General features: G+C 47.4%; 8 protein-coding genes across 8 annotated transcripts; 5 read left to right on the top strand and 3 right to left on the bottom strand.

The window, feature by feature from the left end:
• Positions 1 to 667: 667 nt before the first annotated feature.
• Positions 668 to 2,195, bottom strand: F4813DRAFT_386460 (CBD9-like protein; the record flags this gene model as incomplete). The annotated part of the gene is made up of 4 exons (XM_049246418.1): positions 668 to 997; positions 1,072 to 1,604; positions 1,764 to 2,027; positions 2,159 to 2,195. 4 exons carry the CDS (start codon positions 2,193 to 2,195, stop codon positions 668 to 670), a joined length of 1,164 nt encoding a protein of 387 aa, XP_049103019.1.
• Positions 2,196 to 4,445: 2,250 nt separating this feature from the next.
• On the bottom strand, positions 4,446 to 6,942 carry F4813DRAFT_273053 (kinase-like protein). The gene is made up of 2 exons (XM_049240403.1): positions 4,646 to 6,942; positions 4,446 to 4,582 (listed from the first exon to the last, which is right to left on the bottom strand). The coding sequence occupies exon 1, from the start codon at positions 6,470 to 6,472 to the stop codon at positions 4,967 to 4,969; it is 1,506 nt and encodes a 501-aa protein (XP_049103018.1). The 5' UTR covers positions 6,473 to 6,942; the 3' UTR covers positions 4,446 to 4,582; positions 4,646 to 4,966.
• Positions 6,943 to 7,984: 1,042 nt separating this feature from the next.
• F4813DRAFT_273155 (WD40 repeat-like protein) lies at positions 7,985 to 10,020 on the top strand. The gene is made up of 2 exons (XM_049240404.1): positions 7,985 to 8,233; positions 8,297 to 10,020. Exons 1-2 carry the CDS (start codon positions 8,189 to 8,191, stop codon positions 9,809 to 9,811), a joined length of 1,560 nt encoding a protein of 519 aa, XP_049103017.1. The 5' UTR covers positions 7,985 to 8,188; the 3' UTR covers positions 9,812 to 10,020.
• Positions 10,021 to 10,430: 410 nt separating this feature from the next.
• F4813DRAFT_386457 (cyclin-like protein) lies at positions 10,431 to 11,851 on the top strand (the record flags this gene model as incomplete). Its single annotated transcript, XM_049246417.1, has 2 exons — positions 10,431 to 10,898; positions 10,967 to 11,851. The coding sequence occupies 2 exons, from the start codon at positions 10,431 to 10,433 to the stop codon at positions 11,849 to 11,851; spliced, it is 1,353 nt and encodes a 450-aa protein (XP_049103016.1).
• Positions 11,852 to 12,757: 906 nt separating this feature from the next.
• F4813DRAFT_386456 (FMN-linked oxidoreductase) lies at positions 12,758 to 14,018 on the bottom strand (the record flags this gene model as incomplete). The annotated part of the gene is made up of 2 exons (XM_049246416.1): positions 12,758 to 13,913; positions 13,972 to 14,018. 2 exons carry the CDS (start codon positions 14,016 to 14,018, stop codon positions 12,758 to 12,760), a joined length of 1,203 nt encoding a protein of 400 aa, XP_049103015.1.
• Positions 14,019 to 14,423: 405 nt separating this feature from the next.
• On the top strand, positions 14,424 to 17,199 carry F4813DRAFT_349334 (Phosphoribosylaminoimidazole carboxylase). The gene is made up of 3 exons (XM_049242169.1): positions 14,424 to 15,407; positions 15,551 to 16,129; positions 16,298 to 17,199. The coding sequence occupies exons 1-3, from the start codon at positions 14,495 to 14,497 to the stop codon at positions 16,624 to 16,626; spliced, it is 1,821 nt and encodes a 606-aa protein (XP_049103014.1). The 5' UTR covers positions 14,424 to 14,494; the 3' UTR covers positions 16,627 to 17,199.
• Positions 17,200 to 17,602: 403 nt separating this feature from the next.
• Positions 17,603 to 19,089, top strand: F4813DRAFT_272994 (putative aldo/keto reductase). The gene is made up of 3 exons (XM_049240402.1): positions 17,603 to 18,199; positions 18,311 to 18,422; positions 18,497 to 19,089. The coding sequence occupies exons 1-3, from the start codon at positions 17,779 to 17,781 to the stop codon at positions 18,951 to 18,953; spliced, it is 990 nt and encodes a 329-aa protein (XP_049103013.1). The 5' UTR covers positions 17,603 to 17,778; the 3' UTR covers positions 18,954 to 19,089.
• A 2,986-nt stretch (positions 19,090 to 22,075) lies between these two features.
• F4813DRAFT_379144 (uncharacterized protein) lies at positions 22,076 to 24,659 on the top strand (the record flags this gene model as incomplete). The annotated part of the gene is made up of 2 exons (XM_049245412.1): positions 22,076 to 22,720; positions 22,773 to 24,659. 2 exons carry the CDS (start codon positions 22,076 to 22,078, stop codon positions 24,657 to 24,659), a joined length of 2,532 nt encoding a protein of 843 aa, XP_049103012.1.
• Positions 24,660 to 24,734: the final 75 nt, after the last annotated feature.

Genomic DNA, 24,734 nt, shown 5'->3' with positions numbered 1-24,734 from the left:
GATTGCTCAATTGACGCTATGTGAGTGGTGGTGGTGGTGATGGTGGTATGATGGTGGTGCAGGACGGGAAGACGGGGATCGTGGAGAGAGTTGCGATTGAGGTTTTTCCTTCGCCGCTGCATTTCATCCTTCAATTCTTAGCGCCGAAGTGGCTAAAGGTGGAGTATCAGAGCTTCCGATTGGTCAATCACGTGATTCAATCTACCTATCAATATTTCATTCTACGGAATAGGTACTAACCTAGGAGGTACCTATGTACTACATCCCACTACGACTTACATAATAGACTTACATAATAGACTTACATAATAATAGGTACCTAAGTTTTCAATTCAAATAACTCAACAGCTCAAGTATCTCGAATATATTTCTTCAATTCTTTTTTTACTCTAACAGTGGTGATAACTCAATCTTATGCGAAAGCGTCATTACTTATATCGTATTAAATAACATAAATCGTATCAATCCAGTTTAACAAGCACTCTCCGTCATTGTAACTGGTCGCTGTTATAGTGTTTGTTCTCTTACACACACACCATATACCATACCTAATCTAACCTCATAAACCCATCCCGTATCAAAGCCAGGCTGACCAAAGCGCTATAATGAAATACCCAAGTAGGTATGTAAATACTCCCGATAATCTCCCTTACCAGTTAGAGACAAATCAGGAATTCTTCTGCTCATAACCTCCGTGTCGGCGGCGGCGCCACTCGCCAAACAAAGCAGCACCAACGTATAAGATGAATATCAGGACAGCGAAGACAGTGTACACCACCATGAAGGTTCTAGAGGCACCTGCAAGCTCCAAACCAAGCCCGCCGTTTACTATGCCCGCGATTATCAGCGCGCGGCCGTACCAGATATGAGCGTGCGATACGAGACCTCGGGTCTGGTTTTTCATAAAGTACTTATGATGGAACCAGCCCAGCATCGGTTGGAACCCTAATAGGCCGACCACGACCGTGCCGAGGATCGTATGTGTAGAATTGTAGTCCTGTTAGGAGAATTAGCTGTGATCAACTTTCCTCCTTTCGCTCTGGTGGACATGTATGTTTCGACAGGACTTACAAGTTGAATGCGCTGCAAGGCGACGATACCTAGCCCGAAGCCAGCCCACATTATCAGGAAGGCAAAGAGCTGCCACGCGGCGTGAATTGCCCACTTGCCGAACACGGGCATGAGCGCCGAACCCAACGGGTACAGGACGATCATGACGACGGCCATGATGATGCCGTGGCTTAGGATCAAGATGCGTGGGTCGGCGAAGCTGCCGCTGCCCACCCCACGGTTGTTATTGTCGAATTGTTGTGCGTCCACGAACGGATTCGCATCGTCGGTCACGGTAGCTGTCGTCAGGTCGAACGCCCACGTGTCGTGCGCGTCGTGGTACTGAATCTGGGCGTCCGGGTCCGCGCTGTTGATGGCGTCGCCTGTCTTCCATGCCGCAATCCACGGCGCCGCGTTGTCGTCTAGACTCATAAAGCCCCCCGGCCATGTGCCGCAGTTACCGCATCTGACGTTGGCGACCATCGTCTGCTCGCTATTCAAGAGGCCACTTCCATCAAGAAGTTCTAACTGTACAATTGAGTTGTACCGTGGCACTGTGATTGATAAGTGTTAGTAATTACTGCATTAAGGGGGTAGGTATATTCTGAGTAATAGATTTTGGCTAACTAGTCGATGCATTTTGGCCGAGTCCCAAGATGGACTAAAAAGGAGTAGATGAGGATAGAATGAATGTAAGGCTCGGTTTTACGTACTGGTATGTCCAGTTCCAGTGCGTGCTGATATCGTCACGTTACCGTTACCGTCTTGATACATCACGAAGATGCTCGAATCCCTCATGGCATCTCCTGTACCGAAGGCTACCCACGAGTATGATATCGGCGCTCGTAGCTGCAGGTATATATTGCCCCCATCCTTGGCGGCGGAAACCTCTGGTACTGCGACTTGGTAGCATACATCCGAAATTGGGCAGTATTGCACCGGTGCGGAGGATACGAGGACAGCGTATACGAATGCATCTAGGAAAAGTAAAATATGTTAATGACTACATCGTTTCCAGTACGCCATTATTATGATTAAAGAGCTTTTTCAATGCAGGACTATTAAAGAAGGCGAATGTTGTTGGAGTTGCTAGTGGCCATTGACTTACACAACGCCGCAATAGTAAAAAACGATGTTCGCGCCATCCTAAAAAGAATATCCTCTATGTATCGTCGTATAATTAGTATAATTAGTATAATCGGTATTAGGCCTATCGAGAGATTTAGCCTTGCGGCAAATTCGCGTTTTGCAATATGATAGCTCTAGGAATAGAGGTGTGTGAATGCACGGATTCCAACGCTCACCTTTTAGAATTATGTCTCGATTCGTTTCCAGGGTCTGAGTTCGACTGATATATCCAGAGAGACCCTCTCTCACGTCCTCGCTTTTAAGCTCCCTTCAAACAGCTAAATGGTGTAACCGGCTTGTGCGCCGACTCCCTATGCGGCCCTCGGCCTCGAGTCCTTGTCGTATGTTAACGTTTTGGGGGTTGTGCTTTACCGAAGTTAAATTCGCCGGGTCCTCGAGCCTGAGATATCAATTCGGGCATGTGAGGTAGGTGTGGTCTTCTAATACATGTGAACAGAAGAGGAGGTACGCAGAATATATACCTACATGTATAGACCCAAGTGAATGAATACATGTAACTAGCTCTTGACTTTCTTGGTATATGCGCGTGGGAATCGTAACTGAGAAGGAAGATCTTACAGAAGATGTAAATCATAGGTACATTGCAAATAATACATTGCAGTACCTTGTTTGCTGTGATCTTAGGCCTACCTCCAAGCTCATACCTACATTGGACCAACCTTACTGTACCATGGATACGTACATAGGTATATGTATGCGCATTATCCTTGGCGGCTTGGTATATATTCACGATTCAAACGGCGTGAGACTTTCTGGCGTCGGCCAGCCATCGTCTTGGGCTAAGAGAACCAAGCCCCTGCGCCTACGTATGCCATCCGAGAGCCCTAAACGGCCTCGTTTCGTCCTAGACAGAAACGGTGGGTAGGCTATGCGCACACATTCATTCATTCATGCCTGCCGCCAGGACGGCCGATCTATTTTGTCACGTTGTAGATCATATGCCAAACGACCCCTGCTGGGCCCCCAGGCCCCCGATGAAGCAGCCATGTTCTGAGATTCGAACTTGGAGGGCACGAATTGACGTCGCTGACGACAGCGTCCTTACAAAACCCCGGAATCTGGAAGACCCGAATGCGTAGTGACTTGTTTCGGAGGCAGTGCAACTTGGCGGATTCGGTCTTGTATGTAAGTTACGTTTAAGTGCCCTTAGGCACGGTAGGGTTTCCGGCAGATGGGGAACCGGACGCAACCCAACGTCGCCGTTATTAGAATTGCGGACGTGATGATTCGCCAATCCGTTTAGGACGGCGTCGAATCACGCGGTGGAGTGGGGGGAGAGGATGTCAGGGGTGCCCAGTTCTGGGGATTGTAAGCAGCTTGGTTTAGGCTTGGTTTAGGCTTGATTTACACTTGTTTCCATTACACTTGGCTTTATATTTGGCTGGCGAAACTTAGTAGAATTTCTAGTTTCGTCAGCGGTGCACAGCATTTAGTAGATCTTATTCCTACCTTGACTTGATAAGGGAGGTTGTTGTCTTAAGGACTTATTTCCTCGTCATTTGGTTATAATCCCGAATTGTTCTTAAGCTGTTTATATAATAACTATAGGATTGCTTTTCCCATAACTACCTAACCAATAGTGAGTGTATTCATGTTAGAGCAGGGAAATACACATGTCGAATCAGATGCTCCGGCTGGGCAAATGTATTGTCAAACTATAAACTAAACAATGCTTGGCTAAAGCGATGGCTAATTTATATGATACGAGATATGATTTTATGTACCCAGATAGCTTCGTGTAAGAAGAAAGTATTTCCCACATGTTAAACAAGACACAGCATATAACCATCTATAGCCCCTAGCCCCTAGCCGTGGACGTGGTACCATAGTGATTGCATGCAACCTCGCCAGCCAAGACCTGGGGGATTCTTAGCTGATATAAGATATCTTATTCTGCCAAGTTAACTAATGATTTTTAGAAGTGACCGCGTCAGCAACTTACCGATATAACTATTGGATAAGATGTGCTTATGAATAGACAAACGACGTTGGGGCACGTTTGAGTTGAGTACTGTAGTCGGTCAAGTCGGCTTGGGCTCATCTATAGACCTTAAAGCTAATCTACCTAACATATGCCCTGCTTACATTTATTGGCAAGATTGATGGTGTGTGCTTTGCAAGTTCGTGTGTTGTAATTAATTTCTATCTACCTTTTTACACAATACTCACCTCCACCTAGACCGTGGTAATAGACAGTCTTTTATTAGTATGACTGAGGATGCTATAGGTGTAACCCAGTTTGTTCAACCTTTCAAATCATATATTTGGGCGACGTGAAGGCGGTTTGATTCACTACAGACTTTAGCGGTGTCGTATTCGGAGCTGTGCGCTTGCGTATCTCTTAAATGACTCTTAAATGAATTGGTCGTTTTCGGTTACTAACCTATATTAAACGGTGTTAGTACACAATGTAAGAAAGTATCAGACATGGCCTTCATTTTGATACGAATATGTTAATTTGCAATAGTTGTTTTTCCTGTCGTAGCAATACCCTCGTTAGTTGTATCATCACGTAGACCCTGTCACCAATGGTAAGCAAACAAGGATCAATTGTTGTCGTCTAATTGAGGCCTCCTGAACGCCATTCCCACTTCGAATTTGTTAACCACCTGTCTAAAACTGTGATGCTAAACCCTCGCCTTCAAAACTCATCCCCTCTATTCTTTCTGTTAGTCAAGCAGCATACAAGCTGGCTTCAAATCGCAATCTCTTCTATAACGCCCCCCGTTCTGTTTGCACTCGAAGTTATGCGTCTTGCTGAGAATGCTTACGCTTGGGCAAACATAAACGCATGATCATCTAGCAGGCTGCTGGAAGCTACATAGCTGAATCCGCCAAAGGGATCTTCCTTTAAGCTATCCTTTAGTGGTATATCATCCAAAGGACACTTGGCCAAGATAGGGCTTAGAGGCAACTCGGTGAACTCGGGAGCAAAATTCTCCGCGAGCTCAGGGTCCGTGATCATCGGCTGAATTGGTGGCTCTATTTCCCTGGCCGCAAGCTTCTTCCAATCAATCTTCCGGAAGAACCTATGCTTCTTGATGACTAGGAGGTCTTTGGGCATGTTCGAACCAAGACGCTTCGCAGGATCTTTCCTTAAAAATCTTGTTAATAGATCCTTGGCGTCGGGCCCTAGGAAGTACGGCAAGACAAGCTTCTGCTTGACGATGTTGTTCTGAATCTTGGCGTGATTGCCGCCGCGGAAAGGTGGGTTACCCGTCATAAGGTCGTAACCCAGCGCACCAAACGACCACCAATCGACGGCCTTGCCGTATTTCTGACCCAAGACAACCTCCGGAGCCATGTATTCGACTGTTCCAAGTATAGACTTACAGCTATCATCATCCACCGCTACCTTGGACAAGCCAAAGTCTGTCAGCAGGAGATGACCTTGTGCGTCTAAGAGGCAGTTTTCTGGCTTTAGATCTCTATAAACTACACCGAGCGTATCGTGAAGGTGAGATAGAGCCAGGACCATTTCTGCCATGTAGAAGGCGGCAACTGGCTCGGGGAACATCTTTTCAGTATTGAGGTGAGTAAATAGTTCTCCGCCCTGCCCATACTCGAGGATAAGGTATAGCTTTTCTTGATCCTGGAAAGCGTAAAATAGCTTGACAACGAAGGGGTGTCTGTTGACGGATTCGAGTATTTGCCTTTCTGTCTTTGTTTGCTCGATAAGTTTCTTGTGCACGACAACTGAAGCCTTTTTGAACTGCTTCTGCGCGTAAAGCCGGCCTGTAGCACGCTGCTTAACTAGTAAGACGGTCCCGTATGTGCCCTTTCCAAGACAACGCAATGTCTCGAAGTCGTCGGCCTCTATCTTTCGGGGCACTAGCCCACCTTCAATCGCACCATATTTCTTCTCTTGCACGCTTTCACTCACGAAGTCATGCTCTAACTGGACTTCGTAACTGGTTGATCCTCCCTCTGAGATTTCGTCGTCACTGCGACCCATTTGGCTGGTGGCTCCACTCATGTAGCGACGGCGACTATTGCTTCGAGTCCGAACCATAGAGCTGGAGCGAGAGTCGCCTAGACTAAGGGGCTCCAATTGCATACGCAGCTTAGCGATGCCGCTGATAGCAGGAGAGTTATGACCACGAAGTACGGGGCTACAGTTGGCGCTGACAACATCATCAAGACGGGGGGTGCGGCCACGTCGCGCAGACAAAGGTGGCGTCTGGCAATAATCCGAATCGTCGTCGCCGGATATTATTGGGGTGTGCGCGAACCCGCGAACGGTGCTAAGGGCTGGAACGGCGGGAGGTAACATGGTGAAGATGTTTTGTTTCCCGGATGATATTTAATTAATTGAGTAATTAAGTAATAATAAAATGAAGTCGTCCGTCGATGTGACTCTTTCAACCCGCCCCTATTCAAGGTAGGCGGGAGCCACGTCGTCGCTCGGCGTCAGCGCGTGCTTCGCAAAGGTAATCGGGATGCGCTGGCTGAAGGGTCGGAGTGAGCATCTGGCTGCGGACTAGTGACGAAGAGAAACTGTCGGAATCGGTTTGCTGATGCATTGGCAGTCGAATAGTTAATCGCGCGAAGGCGTCTTAGATTTGTTTGGTGTTAAATATGGGTTCACCGTACGGCGGTGGTTGAGAAAAGTTGAAGAGTTAAAAGGAAAGCCGAACAGGGCAGGCGTTTGTTAATAAGGCCAGCACCCACTCTAAGACAATAAAATTATACGACTTCTTGCTTACAACATGGAGTTTTTTTTTTACGGGCGGGGTGTAGCGAGCGGACCTCAAATTTTCACAAGCCAACCAAATCTTTTATATTTTCAGCTGTGCAGATTGGAAAGCCCCGTGCTAAGGACAGGAAAGGAATAGTCAGGCTAAGCAGACACCAGACCCCCCAGCACCCTCCTTCAGGCTGTTCAGGTGCCCCAACTATTAATCCACTCTACTACCACTAATCCATGTCGCGCGTTCCCGCGATTAGCCATTATAAGCTGACTTGTCATGACTTGTCAGGCACCATGCTTTTCGTTGCAACCTTTGCTACAACATTTGAACCAATGGGATGACTAAAAATAAAAAAACACACGGAATATTAATATAGTTTGTACAACGACCGTGTATAGGTTTCGTTGAGCGCTTTGGTATTGCTATACAATAGTACATACTTCAATTACTTGTCATATTGCGCGCTGAGACAATATAAGATATAAGAGACATTGGAAGCAACACTGGCTTGGTGCATTTATCGTAAGATGAATGGGCAAATAGAAACTCGTACTTAATATTACAGTGTTAGAGCGCATGCTAGTTTTCTAGCAGGGGACCTGCAGGAAAAGTCGGCATTATTTGAAACGTAGCATTAGGATAGATCGGTATGCTGCATGTGCCTTTGGGGACCTGAAAGATGAACAATGCTACAATATTGGATCAAACAAAGCGTTCTAGGAATGCTATTGACGTTTCCGACGTAAAGAATAACCACCGTAAGCAAATACTAGTATGCGAATCGCCCTGCTTAATTCGCAAGACTAGGCATCACCTATTAAATAACCCGCTTCAAGTCAGCCCTGGGAAAAGGGATGCGTCTCTATTGAATCCAAATGTGATGCTTTAAAGATTGTGAAGTGGATAAACTTGGGTAAGAGTTAATAGAATGTGGTTAAAATTGGGAAGCAACTGCTGCTGCCCGGTTGTCTTCTGACCTTTTGCTTCCATGTCTGAGATGTACGAAGTACAAACGTACAAATGTTAGGTACAAACTACAAACGGATTCGGCTTAAAGCTCAGAGCTAAAAAATTGGAGCTTTGACCACTGATAGCGTGTTTCTCCACTTTTATCTTCACCTTCAACGCGGTTTTGAAGAACTTAGCAAAAAGTTACCAATTTACATGTGGATACATTTTCTATAGGGAACAGAAACTCTTCGATTATCGAGCAATATATTACATTAAGACGGTTCCGAGTTTTCGAGTAGGCACGCGCATCAGATCCAGGGCCAACATCCTGTGACGTATCGCCCATCATGATGCATCCGTCGCGACAGGCGTATGTGGAGGAAGCAGAAGAGGTAAGTTTGCATATCCCAAGTCTTTTTCTTGTCCTCATTTGGCTAACATCTTTTCTTCATTAGGATCGTGGTATGACCTTAGATGAGGTTCCCGTAGATCGCGACTATGACATTCCCTCGGCAGCCGCCGGCATTGCGCCCGAGAAAGCATCAGCTATATTGTCCCAGTTTGAGCGGAAGAGGCGAGCAGCAACAATGGCAGTACCTACGGATGATGGTCGAGTACGTGCTAGGCTACGAGAACTTGGGGAACCTATCACACTTTTTGGCGAAGGTCCAGCAGACCGACGAGACAGATTAAGGGAACTTTTGACTCTACAGGCGGAACAAGCACCTACAGAATCACCAGATGTCGCTATGGAAGATGCGCCAGAAGAGGACCAGGAAGACCAAGAAGAGGAATTCTACACCACCGGGAGCGATGAATTGCTACGAGCGCGGCAAGATATTGCCCGCTTTTCCCTACCACGGGCGAAACAAAGGCTATCTTTTCAAAAACAAGAAGCATCGATACCTTTACGAACGCACGTCAAATTCCGCAAAGAGATCAAGGAGCGCCTACAAGCATTCGAATTGCAAGGCAGCCAGACCGCAGGAGATAGGAATGTCAGTATGACGAGAATATCGCCTAATGGCGAGCTTGTTGCCGCCGGAAATTGGGGAGGCTCTATCAAGCTGATCGGAATACCGACGTTGGAGGAGAAGATGACGTTACGGGGACATACCAACAGAGTTAGTGGCATCTCGTGGTTTCCTGGCGCAACCCTTCCCGAAAGTAATGTTTCGCCAGAATCGGTTAATCTGGCTTCAGGAGGGGCTGAGGGCCAGGTAAACCTTTGGTCTTTAAACAAGGACACGCCGCTCGCAACACTAGAAGGACACGGTCAGCGAGTATGTCGAGTCGAGTTTCACCCTTCAGGGCGATATCTCGCTTCAGCATCAGAAGATACTACGTGGCGCCTATGGGATGTAGAGTCGACAACGGAGTTACTACTACAAGAAGGCCACTCGAGAGGTGTCTTCGCTATCAGCTTTAATTCTGACGGCTCGCTACTGGCCAGTGCAGGCTTGGATAGCATCGGTAGAATATGGGATTTAAGGTCTGGAAGAACAGTCATGATTCTAGATGGACATGGAGACGGGCATATCAAGCCTATCCATGGCATCGATTGGGGCTCAGATGGTTATCGAGTTTTAACCGGGTCGGCAGACGGTTGGATCAAATGCTGGGACGTAAGAAAAGTCCAGAGGACCGGCGGTATTGGAGCTCATACCAGTGCAGTTTCGGACCTCAGATGGTACAAAGGGTTAGATGATCCTATCCTAGGCACCCCTCCAGGCCTCGACGAGAAGGGAAACCAACTCCCCAAGAAATCGAGCACGTTCTTCGTCTCCAGCGGATTTGACCGTAAGGTTAACATATTTTCTGCCGATGACTGGACTCTCATACAGACGCTGGAAGGACATACTGGGCCGGTTTCGAGTGTAGATATTAGCAGAGATGCGAGATGGATTGTCAGTGGCGGACACGATAGAACAGTTAAGTTGTGGGGTCGAAATGATGGAGAGAGAATTTAGCAAATTGTATTAGGGGAATGGTTGATGACGGAAAGGAAATACAAGTAAAGCTCGGAAGATACCCAATAAAAATGATCTTGCTGTATATAATATATATCGAGGAGAAAGACTCGAGATGGTGAATTATGTACTGTACAGTATAGTTTACACTGTGTGTAGAGTATACTATTACTGTATCAGGTACTAACCTCAGAATGTATACATAGGGGGTGCCTACCTCATACATGTAGGTATTAAGAATTAGTTGGACCCACGCCTATGGGTTCAGTGACGAATCCGATAGAGAAGCAAGGGCGATCTGATAGCAACCATTCAGATTACCATTACCATCTCATCTCCATCTTGCCATCCTACCATCCAACTATTTCTTTGTATTAATTCTTTCTTTTTACTCCTACACACCTACCTATCCTAGGTATCTAACCTAGCAGAATCTCAACTTTAACGGAAATACAAGAAGAAACTACAGAAGAGATGATTTCGTCAATTAACTATACTTAAAAAAAGGGTTCCTTTAGGCGACTTACCTTAGGTAAGGTTTGAATCGCCGTGGGAACTTTGAAGCTTGCAATTGCTTCGCTCAACTCCCCACAACCCACAGGCCACGGGCCACAACGCAATGGCGAGCATCGATCGATACCGACCTCCTCAACGGGAATCATATCAATTTCCACCTGCACCTTCTAGCAAAACCAGTCTTAATAGTTCTTCAAAGTCGCCATCTAGAAGACGCGACATACCTCCCCCAGCTCCTTCACCACCTACGAACTCGTCGCGCACATCTCCTCCGAGACCACAGTCGCGACGAAGCGCGCCATCTCCCACCCGCTCAGCAACTAGGACACCCCTCACCATGCCGAATCAATGGTATTTCAGCCAGGATGAGGTCCTTAGTAGCCCTAGCATCTTGGATGGATTGTCGCCACAAGAGGAGAGGCTAAGGCGAGCAAAAGGCGTCAACTTTATATACCAAGCTGGCATTCTACTCGAACTTCCTCAGACCACCCTCTACGTCGCTGGCGTATTCTTTCACCGATTCTTCATGAGATGCAGCATGGTTGAGGAAAAACACGGGATACACCACTATGTGAGTCTACCAATAAACCAAGCCAACCCATCCGACAAAAAAGACATCACTAATTGTGCCTGGTACAGAACATCGCCGCGACTGCGCTTTTCCTAGCGAACAAGACGGAAGAGAACTGCCGCAAGACTAAAGACATTATTATCGCAGTTGCAAAAGTCGCACAGAAGAATGTTAAGCTCATCGTAGATGAGCAGTCTAAAGAATACTGGAGATGGCGTGACAGTATCCTCATGTTTGAGGAGGTCATGCTCGAGAACTTAACCTTCGACCTCATGATTGAAAGCCCGCACTTTAAGTTATACGACTTCCTTGGTCAACTACAGTCGATCCACAACAAGAACCTACGACATGCCGCTTGGGCCTTCTTAAACGACTCGTGCCTAACCACCCTGCCACTTCTCATGGACGCGCGGGATATCGCCATCGCAGCTATCTTCTTCTCCAGCGTTTTCACTGGGGAGCGGATAGAAGACGTGAACGGCGAGGCATGGTGGAAGGCGCTAAATGGCAACGAGGATAACTGTGCTAAGGCAATACTTGTTCTCAAAGACTTCTACGTCGAGAACCCCCTACGCAAGCAGGAGAATCCATATTCGCAGTCTCCTGTCTTCATCCTCGATAGTACTCGAAGAAGAGGCGAGGACATCGATATACGTTCAACTAATGGCACCCCTAGAACCGATAGTGCTACCCAGAGCCCCAGGGGCAAAGTTAACAGTGTTGACGAAGCGGCTGCAGAAAGAGAAATTGACACGGCCGCCGCCGAGTCCGCCTCCCAGGCTGCCCCCGGTGATTCAGACCTCGTCTTGAAGGAAGCAGCGAATAATCCTGGTCTCCATCCAGGGACTAATGGTACTAAGCGGAAAGAAGTCGAATCGCTCGCATCAGAGAGCCGAGACCCGAAACGGCAACGTCTTAGCTCGGATGACGACGAGGGTGAGGTGTATGAATAGAGAACTGCATCATCACAGGACGATGAGTCGGAAGAGTGTAATCAAGGGGAAGAGGAACGACCTAAGTCTGAGTCTGAGTTTGAACTTGTGCCTGAGTCTGTGGCCTTAGGAGCAGGTGAATCTGACTCAGGATATGCAGCATCGGACGATGAATAACGTTTAAACCGCTTTTTACGCGTTTTCGAGTATCGCGGAACCCATATATTTTCCAAGTTACTATATTACGAAACAAGCCTAGGTACCTATTCCGGTTCAGATTTCTACATTTGGATAGTCGGCACGATTTGGGTCTCTATCACTACTACCACCAAATCTGTAATATGATTCACGTACTGGTTAAGGTTATAGGGGTAAATCTGCCGGACTAAGGGAGAAAAAGGCAATGCGTTCGGAAATACCTGATTTGGTTCTTTTTTTCTTGTTTCCTACAAGAGCCTCAGGGCTGCATGCGGCGTTCTCGGCTCAAGGGCAACATCGGAGTTAATCGCGGCACATTCTGACTTCTTTCGAGGCGAGGGGGCGGCGCGGTGCCGTTTTATTTTCTTCTAGGTTAGGTCTCCGATACCTCTGTTACATTACGTTCTACGGCCAGGTTACTGTACAGTAGAATGGACGCATAGGTGCATTGCATGTGAGGGGATTTGTAGCAGAGGTATCTATCTCCTTAAGGGGAAGGGGTAGCTAAGTGATACCGGATATTTTGATAGGCTTCGAGCTATTGAATGCATAAGTCATAGTTGCTATCTTTCATCTTGTTCGAATGCTTTAACCTAGTTTATTGATGCTATACTTACCATGAGTTCGATTACCATAGAGCAGCATCCGCCACAATGGGTATTGGATTCCTTCCAAAAAACATACACGTACCTATCTATTTTGTCTATCCGCTTTATAACGCCCAAATTTTCAAGTCAATCGCACGACGCCGCCCTTCCCTCCACGCCGACTCTTGATCTCGTCCATATAGTCAATAACGTCGATCCAGTTGCCTATCTCGTTAAGACGTATGCGTTCCTTCTTGGACAGTAGGGCGGCATTGCGGTCGGGGCCGAAGCCCGGCCCGCACATCTCGTTTAAATGGTGTATCGCCAGTTTAAGGGGCAGCGGCGCTCGTGCCACGTTGTTCATGAATACGTCAATGGCCTCCCAGGGACAGGCATCGTACCCGGCGAAGAGCGCCGGGTTTGCGAGGAGTGCGCGCGCGGACATGAGGCCGGATAGGTTGGGTAAGTGGAGTTTGGACTCGGAGGAGTTGTTGCTGGTTGTACCGGAGGACGGATCGCTGGAGGAGGTGGTGGTGAATGTGGGCTGGGGGTCTAAGAGGTGAGACGTATATGGAAGTGTTGACAAGGTGAAAACGTCGCCGGATACGAGGATTGGCAATTTCGTGCCGAACATAGAGGTGAGCGTCTCGAGCGCCTCGACGTTAATAGGTATACTACTGGGGGTGTTGCGCGTGCGCGGATGAATGGTGAGCCAATCGATGTTCCGGTGGTGCTCGTCCCCCAAGACGGTAGTGATGAAGTCTACCGTCTGTCGCAGGTCCTTATGTACTCGAATCTTAACGCTGACGCTACGGCCCACGCGACCGTCAACATCGGAACCGGAACCGCCACCGGCGAAACTATCTACACCCCACCCGTCGCGCGCGAGCCGCTCCCTCGTCGCAACCACCATATCGCGCACCAGCTCGCGGCGCCCCATCAGCGCGGCACCCAGGGTCTCGGCGCAAGCCCAGCTCTGGGGACACCCGCAGTTGAGGTCGACGCCGTTGACGAAGGGGGCGGCGAGGGAGGCGGCGCGCGACAGCTCGACGGGGTCGTTGGCGCCGAACTGGGCTATGGTCGGGACCTCGTCGGCGGTCGACGAGACGGTCAGGTCGCTGTCGCGCGCCACGGGGCTCCGGTTGAACTCCTTGGCTAGGATCATGGGCGTCCAGCATAGGTCTGTGCCGAAGTGGTGCGCCGTCTGCCGGAAGGCGAGCTTGCTGTACCGAACCATGGGCGCGCAGGCGTATAAGAGTCGCTTCTGGGATCTGGCTGCGTCGAAGAGCTTGAGGGGGCTGGGGAGAGATGTTAGATAGGATATGTAAGGATGAGGCGAGGCAAGATGGGGCGTACTGGATCTTGGGCTGGGGGAGCTGAGCTCCGTTTTCTTTGAAGTCCATTTTTGTCACCTGCGTACGCGTTGGGATTTGAGGTGGAACATGTTGCGACAGATATGTTTTGTATGTGGTTATATACCAATAGCGTGACTCTTATTTGAGGTGGACCTAATATGCTAAAGTCGAAAATTACATCGTGACCTGCTGCTTCATGAATTTGACTTGCATTACGTTAGCATGTGCTAATATATGGATGTTCTTGAACAGTTGAAATCTGAAGCTAAGAACCTTGCTGTACAAATTAAAAAGAGATGTGATCTTGGTGGGGTAGTGGGATAGAGGGACAGAGGGACAGAAGAGTGGAGGGATGGAGGGGTAGCAAGCTAAAATATGCAATTAAGCCCTTGTAATAATTCTATATTGTAAACTTGGCCCCGCTATTATCAATAATTTCTACATCTTGGAGGGGTTTTTCATTCATTACTTGTAAGTGATGTTTAATTATTCCAATTTCCTATACCATCATACCTTCTCTTACAATGGCGTTAAAGAAGCCTGTTATTGGGCTTCTAGGGGGTGGTCAGCTTGGGCGTATGCTCTGTGAAGTAGCCGGGCCCTTAGGAATACCTATTGCTGTCCTCGACGCTGAAGATTGCCCGGCAAAACAGGTTAACCAAAACAATCTTCACGTTACTGGATCTTTCAAGGACCCGGAGAAGATCAAGCTCCTCGCCTCCCGTGTTGACTTCCTCACGGTTGAGATCGAGCATGTGGAGACGGAGGTGCTAGAAGAAATAGCGACGAAAGGTGTAGAAGTACCTTCGCCTGATGGGAACGGTACAATATTGAAGAAAGTACCCGTGCATCCGTCATGGAAGACCATACGCTTAATACAAGACAAGTATCGACAGAAGGAATACTTCGCTCGGAACGGTATTCCTGTCACTGAACAGATGGCTATAGTGTCTGGAGAGGGCAAAGCTGATTCTTTGGATGAGGCAGCTTGGAAATATGGGTTCCCTTTTATGTTAAAGGGTAGCAAAGGTTCGTACGATGGCCGTGGAAATTTCAAAGTCAGCGGTCCGGAAGACTTGAAGAATGTTTCAGAGCAGATGGGAGACCAGCCTCTATATGCAGAAAAATGGGTGCCTTTCGAAATGGAACTCTCGGTCATGGTACTACGGACAGAGGATGACAACGGCAAGTTAAAGCACGTTTATTCTTATCCAGTTGTCGAGACCATACACGAAGATAGCATATGCACCAAGGTGTTCTATCCGCCACGGAGTATACCAGAAGACGTCAAAAAGCGAGCGCAAAAGGTAGCAAGCGATGTTATAGCCAGTCTTTGGGGTCGAGGAGTCTTCGCTGTAGAGATGTTCTTACTCGCTGACGGTCAGATTCTGGTGAACGAGGTCGCTCCACGTCCGCACAACTCCGGTCATTTTACCAGTATGTATTCCCCACTCGTTATTCACCCCTATATTTCGTCTTCACATCCAATTATAAGCTGAGGGCCCTTTAACAACCCTTTATTAGCCTTGATCTCTTCTAGGACTTTCCTAGTGAGTGGTTACTAACTATGAACCTTATAGTTGAGGCCGTACCTCAATTGTCGCAATATAAGGCTCAACTATACTCCATACTGGACCTTATCCCGCAGAAAGGCGCAAATCTCAACGCGCGAGTGCCTTCCGCAATTATGCTTAATATCCTTGGCGGTGCTCAACCGACTTCTCACAATAGATTCGTGGCGCTTGCGGAGAGTACGTACGATGAATTTACGGATGTATATGTACATCTTTACGGGAAGGAATCGAAGCCGGGGCGGAAAATAGGTCATATAACCGCCACGGGGTTCTCCTCCGTTGAACGTCTAGCTGAGATCATAACCCCTCTCATTAGTGTTATGGATGAGATTCGAGCTGAACGTATTGGCTCGAAGAGCCCAGCGCAGAGAAAAACATCACAAGCGAAATCTGTGCCTTTAGTCGCTGTAACTATGGGGTCCGATTCGGATTTAACCACCATGACAGCCGGTTTGAAGATTTTAGATGAGTTCAATGTGCCTTACGAAGTCCGTATAACGTCGGCGCATCGAACACCACATCATATGATGAAATTCGCAGCGGAAATGTCAAAATCCGGCTGTAAGGTTATCATTGCGGCAGCAGGTTAGTACCTAAATTTTTCTCATGTTCATTATAAACCACTCTCGATATGTGAAACCTGCCTTAGATGGCAGAACCGATGAGTATAACCTACATACATAACCCACATATTCATTATCCCTAATCGTCCACCGAATCACCGAATGGGGTCTTTACTAATATCGGAAGCAGGGGGTGCTGCACACTTGCCGGGTATGCTCGCGTCTGAAGTGCATATTCCAGTAATAGGCGTTCCTGTGAAGGCATCGGTGCTAGATGGTGTCGATAGTTTGCACAGCATCGTACAGATGCCAAGGGGCATACCCTGTGCTACAGTCGGAATTGGGAACTCAACCAACGCCGCGCTGCTCGCGATCCGGATTTTAGGTAGCGCGTACCCAGAATACGCGGAGCGTATGAAGCGCTACCAGGACAATATGAAAAATGAGGTGCTAGCTAAGGACGAGAGGATACGATCCGTGGGTTGGCAACAATATCTGCAGGGGATGCAGAAAAAATGAGCTGTGGATTCCCTATGGCGGGCTTAGTACGGATCTCGTAAACCCGTTGGCGTAAAATCCGCCCATGGTCGGATTCACGGGGAATATCATCAAGTATTACTACCTCGCATCATGTTGGTATACGCTTGTTTCATGTGATTATTACTTGGGCCGTATACTTGAGACTCGGCTATATCCTGGGCTTCAAAACTCAGAGCAGAACTTAAAACGTCGTCTACTAATAAAGGATAGTTAACCTATGATGTTATAAAGAATTAAACTACCTTAGGTAGGTAGGTGGGTAGGTGGGTAGATTATTCGGTCCTCGTACGACCTGGATCACTTGAACTACAAGGAATCTGAGAAGAGTATTTTGCGTAATGATACATGTTAACATTACGTGATTATGTTGAAGGTTTAAGTAAAGTATAATAACTAAGGTTATCGTTAAACCATAGGGGATCTGTGGTCCCCGGTTCCCATCAATAATAACTTTTCGTCAACCTGTATCCTTAACGCCGAACAAATTGATAGATGTACTCAAGCATTTGGGATGGACTCACATCGATATATCTACCTTTTAGTATAAAGCCAGTAAAAATCTAACAGGAGCTTTATTAAGTCAAGGCTGAATGATATTTAATATTTGAATAATAGGTTGATAGATATGTAAAGGCACCGTATATAATAACGAATAATCTGGCTCTCTCTTAAAGCCGCAAGGGCTATCGTGGTGATGGTACATACAATAACTGCGTGTGGTGGGGGTGCGTGATCTTCGGTATGGTCTATGTGACGAACTTGACAAACCAGAATACATTACGGAAGCTTAATATATAAAAGATTGCGTAGTTTAATCTCTCTCTAAAGCAAGGGGCTAGAATTGTCGGAGTTTTGCTTGTGGAGGTATTGGAAAGCCGAGATACTAAAGCCGTCCCGCAAAAACCGTACTGTTGACGTAGGATACATGTGCTACCACTGCTACCATAATAGCCAGACAGGAATCTATTCAATGTCCCGAGGACAGGGAAATTTGATATAAAAGGCCTCGTCGCCGCGATAACTCAACGAGATATGAATCATATCAAACTCTTAAACCTTCACAGTTGACCTACAAGCTCTTCAGAGACTCATCGACATCCCCCAAAAGAAAGAACAGACGAATAAGCGAACATGCCTACACTAGTTGGAAAGAAAATCGGCCCTACGGGATATGGGTTGATGGGCATGACCTGGAGGACGGAACCTATCTCGGACGAGAAGGCTTTCGAAGCGATGAAGGCCGCGCTGAAAAATGGGATGAACTTCTGGAACGGCGGCGAGTTCTACGGACCGCACGAGCGCAATTCTCTCGTACTATTAGAGCGTTACTTCGCGAAGTACCCCGAGGACGCCGAAAAGGTCGTGCTTAGTATCAAAGGCGGCATGGACTCCCACGGACTTGGACCTGATGGTTCACCCGAGGGCACCCGTCGATCTATCGACAACTGCATTGCCCAACTTAAGGGTCGCAAGAAGATCGACATCTTCGAATTTGCGCGCCGTGACCCCAAAGTGCCTTTAAGTGTGACCTTTGGAGTTATCGAGAAGGAGTGTGAGTCTTTGACCCCTTTGTGTCTTTTACTTAGCTCCCAGATTCCAAATTAGCGATTCTGTTACCCCTGTGCAGACCGAGAGTTCTCGAAAATAGACTGACATGTATTAGACATCCAAACGGGCAAGATTGGGGGCATCTCGCTTTCCGAGGTTAGAGCCGAGACGATCCACGAGGCCGTGAAGGTAACGAAAGTCGTGGGGGTCGAGGTTGAACTCTCGCTGTATGTGCATACTACCAAGATTACGAAGACGCTCCTCAACATAACAGAAACGGCGAGCTAACAGACCTATGAAGATTCAGTAGGGAAATCCTCGACAACGGTGTAGCCGACGCCTGCGCACAGTACGACATCCCGATAATCGCCTACTCGCCCGTTGGCCGAGGTTTCTTGACAGGCCAGATCAAATCGCTGGATGACGTGAAGCCGGAGCTCCGGTCCTGGCCGTGGTTCCAGCCGGGCAACTTCGAGGCCAACCTGCAGCTGGCGTCGCAGGTCGAGGAGCTGGCCAAGAAGAAGGGTGTCACACCAGCCCAGCTAGCTATCAACTGGACCATTCGCCTATCATCCTGGCGTAAAGGCGCTCCTAAGACCATTATTCCGATCCCCGGTGCCACGACGGCGGCCCGTGTCAACGAGAACGCCGTACAAGTGGATATCTCGGACGAGGAGATGGCTCGGATTGATACTGCACTCTCCAAAATCAAGCCTCGCGGTAACCGGTACCCGGACGTCGTCCCTGTTAACACGTAAATCTAGAATGGTAGGATGGGAAGGGATTTAGAACCTTGATGGTATTGTTGCTCTTGCAACGTCAAACGCCAAATGACAAACACTGCTCCATCCCATATTATATTAGCTGTCAAATGTTTGTACATCTCTACCTACCTGTGTGCATAAGTATAAACCACAATAATAGTTGTGCTTCCAAAGATCTAACAAAGGCCACACTGGCCGTGTTCTAGTAGTGTATTCAACTTGTACATTTACCTCTGTGTATCAATGTTCGAGTGGATTGACTTTAGATGCAAGGGTTCGATTCCCTTGGTGGCCACATTTTTTCTCGTTCTCTTCTCTACTATTGTGTTCACGCCCGTTGCTATTGCATATTTTTGAAGAGTTTCCTAAGAGTTTGTTTTATTGAAATACCTAGAAATGTTCATCTCCTAGGGCTTAATCGCTACTTTGGTTGACTTATGCTGCATACCTCATGTATCTCCAAATCCTCGCCTGTCAATAATTCAATACTCTCAGAGACCTATTCTTATGGTCAGTTTACCAATGCTGTAAGAATAAGATTTGTATGTTGACGGATACCACTATCAGGCAAGAAAGTCTCCACAGATTAGCAAGCCTGGAGAGGCCGCTATTAAGCATTGCAGAATTCTTGGTATTGCTCATCACTTAGTGATTGATGATTAAAGAGAAAAAAATCAGATGACTTTAAGAATGCACTTACATCAAAAGGAATGCGAGTTGGTAGCTGGTGAATATCCTAGATACGTTAGGTCAAGATGCCCGGATGCTCGTCAATGTTGAGCCAGCCATAGACAGGAGCCAACACAGCAATATTATCTGTTTGCTCTCCGTTACCTCAGCTGGCATGGAACATGGCATGGAATACATGTTGAGCAGGTCTTAGTGAATTATGACTTGTTTAAGTCGTTGGTAGAAGGAACTCATGCAAAAATCATGAGAAGTCGAACTCGGAGCAATGTGAAAGAGTGTTGTTAAAATTGCTGTGAAAATTCCCACGATAAAGTAAATATGGGGCTCATAGTTTGGCTCCACAGGCCAATGAGCGAGCTCAGAAAATTATTATTATATAAACTCCTCTTTTAAAGCGATATCTAATTGTGCACCTAACCTAGGTACATAGGTACCTACCTACCTATGTAGGTACCTAGGTTAAGGTACTTTACCTGTTTATGGAATAGCGCATATTTGAGTCTCCACTCTCCATTCGTGAAACATGAAACGGTGCAAATGTCGAGTCGCGAAAAGGCAAAGAGCCTTGAACCAATCTTGTCTTTACTGGTACGATATTATTAGAGTGTCAAAGCGGTCCGTCCCAATGCGTCGGGAATTCCGCCGATTTCCATTCTAGGCTTCTTTTCATGCAATTATGGGTATGTAATTGGGTATTGTCAATAGTGCAGATTGATCACCATAATGCTGATGATCGGTCTCGTGAGCCTTGTTGTCGCACGTCTTTTCTATCTGCATAAAGTATGTGACAGCGGTCCCCTTACTTCATAGCAACTGTACGTGCCAGATTATAGATTGCTTGCATATACATACTATACCTAGCACAATTAAAGATGGGCCTTGCCGTCTCTGCATGCCGGCATTGAAACGTGACAAGGGGTCAATACATAGCATATCTCGTCGTCCTATTGCACGTCTGTTTCCTACCCCTTATTCACAATCACAGCATCACGGGAATTTTTGCAAATTTTGAGGATCCTAGCTTACTGTGCGTGCATGAATGTGGAAGCTTATTCCTTGGGCTGATGGAATGAATAAACCAGGTTTATTATTCATTTTGCTATGCATGGAGCTTTTACCGAACACACTTTAGCCTACCTAATCTTCGTCCTTGTTGGTTTTAAATACCTAGTTATAACACTATAATAATGTGGGTGTCTTTTTCCTCTATTTGAATTTCTTTCCGGCTTTTGTTAAACCACCTAACCTACAGAAAACCTTGGCATTAAAAAGCACGAAGCTCTTGCTATCTGGCAATCCAAAGCCGGTAGGTGTAACGCCGGCTTATGCTAAAAGATTTAGGGCCTGGGTGATCCGACAACCAAAAGGAGGTTTCGTCATTTCAGGTGTTCTCCACCGTGTTAGACAGTCAATTAATCAACTAGGACCACCCTAGAGCTAGCTTGGCTTCTGGTCAGGTACGAGCAGCATTAAAGTGTCCAATTAAAGTAGTTGCGCTAATATACACTACGTGAAGTATACACGTATAGTACCTACATACTACCTAAGTTACCTACTAGGTTCAACCCAATAGCCTCGCGCTCCTTTGCTTGCACTCCGAATTACATACAATTGCCCTCCAGACACCCGACGGGAACGCCGGTGCGACTACGATTTTGATCAGGGAAGAGGATACTCGAATCGATCGACATCGACATCACCACCTGCACCATCACCACCATCACCATCACCATCACCATCACCATCACTATCCGCGCACTTCGAATTCGGAGTGAAGAACACGGCAATTAATACTTCTGGATATTGAGATTGGAAAAAAATACTGATATCGGCTTTTCCCGTCATTTTCGCTATGACAATCCTTGGTATTCGTCAAGCCGCGGCCTTCGAATGAATCGAATGAATAAATGTTCGAAAATTCGTACTAATACCGACTTCGTCTATAACGACTTTCAATTTCATGTTAAGGTTTCGCGGTTTCGCAATTGCTTGTCCGAACGAACCTTACTCTGCCTGAATTGAGCTTACATGTGATTCGATACCCGCCGCAACCTAATATCGCTTTGATTTACTCTCGAGTCCTACGAGGTTACGAATTTGCACAAGCTCTTTTGCTCTTTTGCTCCTTGGGGGTACTTTGGATACACCGGTATCAACCTAATTGATCCGCTCGCATCTGCCCGCGAAAGGCGGTGCGGCTAATCGCAGCCTGCAGGCTGTCTTAATCTGTCACCTGCTTCTGCTAGACTCTGCTCTAATCATCATCACCTCACTAAGTTTTTCGCGAATACTCTTCGTCGGTGCCCTGCGCGAACGATAAACCTTTACGATATCTAGTACGATATTTAACCGACCTCATGTTGCCAACGCGAACGGTTACTACTCCGCCGGCCCAGGCCCAGGCCTCGGGATCGGGTTCCGGCTCTATGTCTTATCCACCTCTGCCGGCGTCGCCTACGCTGACAAACCCGGATATGATATTACCAGATTACGAAGATACCTATTCTTCCCCAGACAGATCACAATCGCCTTTGACTATGTGGAAGAATACACAAGTTGCTAGTATGAGCTTTGATCTTACTCCCCAGGCCTTCACAGGGCCCGTCACCCCTACTACTCCCATCATATATGGAAACGGGACGATGCTTTCGGATATTGGCGAGGTTACAGAGGTTGAGAGCACCTGCCCTCCGAATAAGGCACGGTCCGGGTCTACGCACAGTGACGACTCGATACAACCGGCATCCATGATGCATTACGAGACGCTGAAGAAGAAGGACTCGAAACTTTCTCGCGAAAGGCGAGCATCAATGGACTCGACCAGTACCATTACTACCCACGAGCAAGCTGCATTATTTGCCGACTTTGACGATACTGTCAGTGTCGACGACAGCAACTTTCAAGGTGATGACGAAGAAAGTGTTGCCGATTCTTTCATCGACGATGCATCCGTTCAGGGACATATCTTGCCAAGTAGTGAGGTCCGGGCTAGAATTGGAGAGGAGCGCTACTCAACTGCACTGAGTCGGAGAGCGGAACAGATATTAGCAAATGCTAAACGACGATTGACGGTAAGTACCCTTGAATTATAGTTGATCTTCTTGTTTATCTGACACATAATAGACCATGGAAGGAAATTTGAACCGGGCACGAACCCTTCACTCCCCTACCATATCCACTGATTCAGGTTCAACAGCTTCACCTACCATGTCTCGGCCTACAACTGCAGTCCACCGTGATCACGATTCTTCTCGCCGCAAGAGCGGGCATGGTCACACAAGAGTATCTAGCGAGAATAATATCCCTACCCTTCCTCTTGATGTGATTAAGCCGGGTGTGTTTGTCCCGAGATCTTCGAGTGCCTTGGGCGCAGCAGGTGGATATCGACCACCTCTCCACAGCCCTCGTAGCGCGGATTACATCAATGAGGGTGCTAAATCATCTTTCTACGCTAAAGAGTCTAACCTCGAACCGTTAAGCGAGGATGATGCCTCGCAAGATGTAGATTCATCAAGATCGAATTTGGAGGGTTCGAGATCAGATGCGTTCCTAAGTCCGACTTTTGGGTCTTTCACAGACAAGGGGCTAAAACGATCTGCGTCGACAGCACAAATGCGAGATCTAAAAGACCAAATGAAAGACCTCAAAGGAAGACTGTCTACACTAAGAGACCAAGCCCGAGCGGATAGTTTAAAGCGTCGAAGTATCCAGAACCTGCGAACACCTAGTCCTTTCACGCACGCTCGGGTTGATCAGTGGTATGCTGATACGGCGCAATATGAGGACGACAGTTCTGTTCATAGCGGTTATCGGTCGCAGCATTCGAACGACGATGTTTCCACTATCGATGTTAACGAGGGGCATTTGGCGGCGAAACGTGTGGTACTCGAGACTGATGGAGCGCAGGTCCCGAAGGAGATCTCCACAGAGGAAATCATTCCAATACAGTCAAAGGGTATCGAAAGCAACTCTTATTCACCTGAAAATGACGGCCCATTAATAATCGACCAAGTAGAGGATGAATTTGATATGAAAACAGAGGATGGTTACGATGACAGTGACGGGGCAGAGAATGACGAGGAACAGCAGGAACAAGTGGAGCTAGAAGAGGAGGACGAACAGATCCTGGTAGATGATAGTGCAAGCGAGAGTGGCGCGTCTTCATATTACGATTCCGTCCAAAACCAGGTTTCTCATGAGGATCGTGAGGATGCTTTCGACTACGAACATTTCTTCCTGCACAGTGCAATGGGTAGTATGAGCCGAAGTAGGATGAGAAGCAAGGGCAGCCGCGGGAGTTTTAGCTCCGAAGACTCGGTAGAGACGACCCGAGGACCAGTTGCATCCACCAACGTGACCTCTTCCAGTAAGATTGGAAGGCATTCTCGCAGAGGCAGTACCGGCTCTATCTCATCGGTAGACTCATTTGCAACAGCTACAGAGGGTCGGAGTACGAGAACAGGACATTTTATGGAGGTCTACGGCGAGTACGGTGTTATAGTACCCAAACGTGCCCGAACGCATACGCCAGATACGGCAAAACGAGCTGGGTTTTCCACCGAGACGAGCGATTCTAGTTCCGATAAGAGTCGATTTAGACACTCCGATATTCGACGACCGCAGAGTAGCGCGGCAGCATTCATGCATCGTCCTTCGGTATCGTCGTTAGACTCGAATAAGACGCATAGGAGCTTCCCTTTGGTAAATAAGCCGAAGGTTAACGGTGGCATGTTGACGCCACGGGAATCACCGGACCGGGAGTTGAAGCAAATCTCAGAAGTTATTCTGAACGAGAGTGCCTCCAGCAGCCAGAGCGGGGATAGTAGAACCACTCCAATCGAGATGTTGCCAAAAGATGATCGAATACTTGTTGAGCGTCTGGTTGCCAGCCTTGGCCGATGTGTTCTTGGTTTGGCCGAATCCAGCCGCAACACGGCTGAGTATCGGGCGTACCGGAGGAAAATAGAGGTGGCGAGACGGGTTTTAGAGAGTTTGGACGGATCCGCGTAATACTTAATGCACATCTGATTAGGCGTTTGAGAATTATACCATTTGATAGGCGCACCGTGTTTATCGAGCGAGGCT

The sequence above is a fragment of the Daldinia decipiens genome (assembly GCF_022478715.1).
Source record: "Daldinia decipiens strain CBS 113046 unplaced genomic scaffold F4813scaffold_5, whole genome shotgun sequence".
NCBI lineage: Eukaryota > Fungi > Ascomycota > Sordariomycetes > Xylariales > Hypoxylaceae > Daldinia > Daldinia decipiens.
The sequence above is the reverse complement of the archived record's forward strand: the minus strand, read 5'-3'. Positions and strand labels throughout refer to the sequence as shown.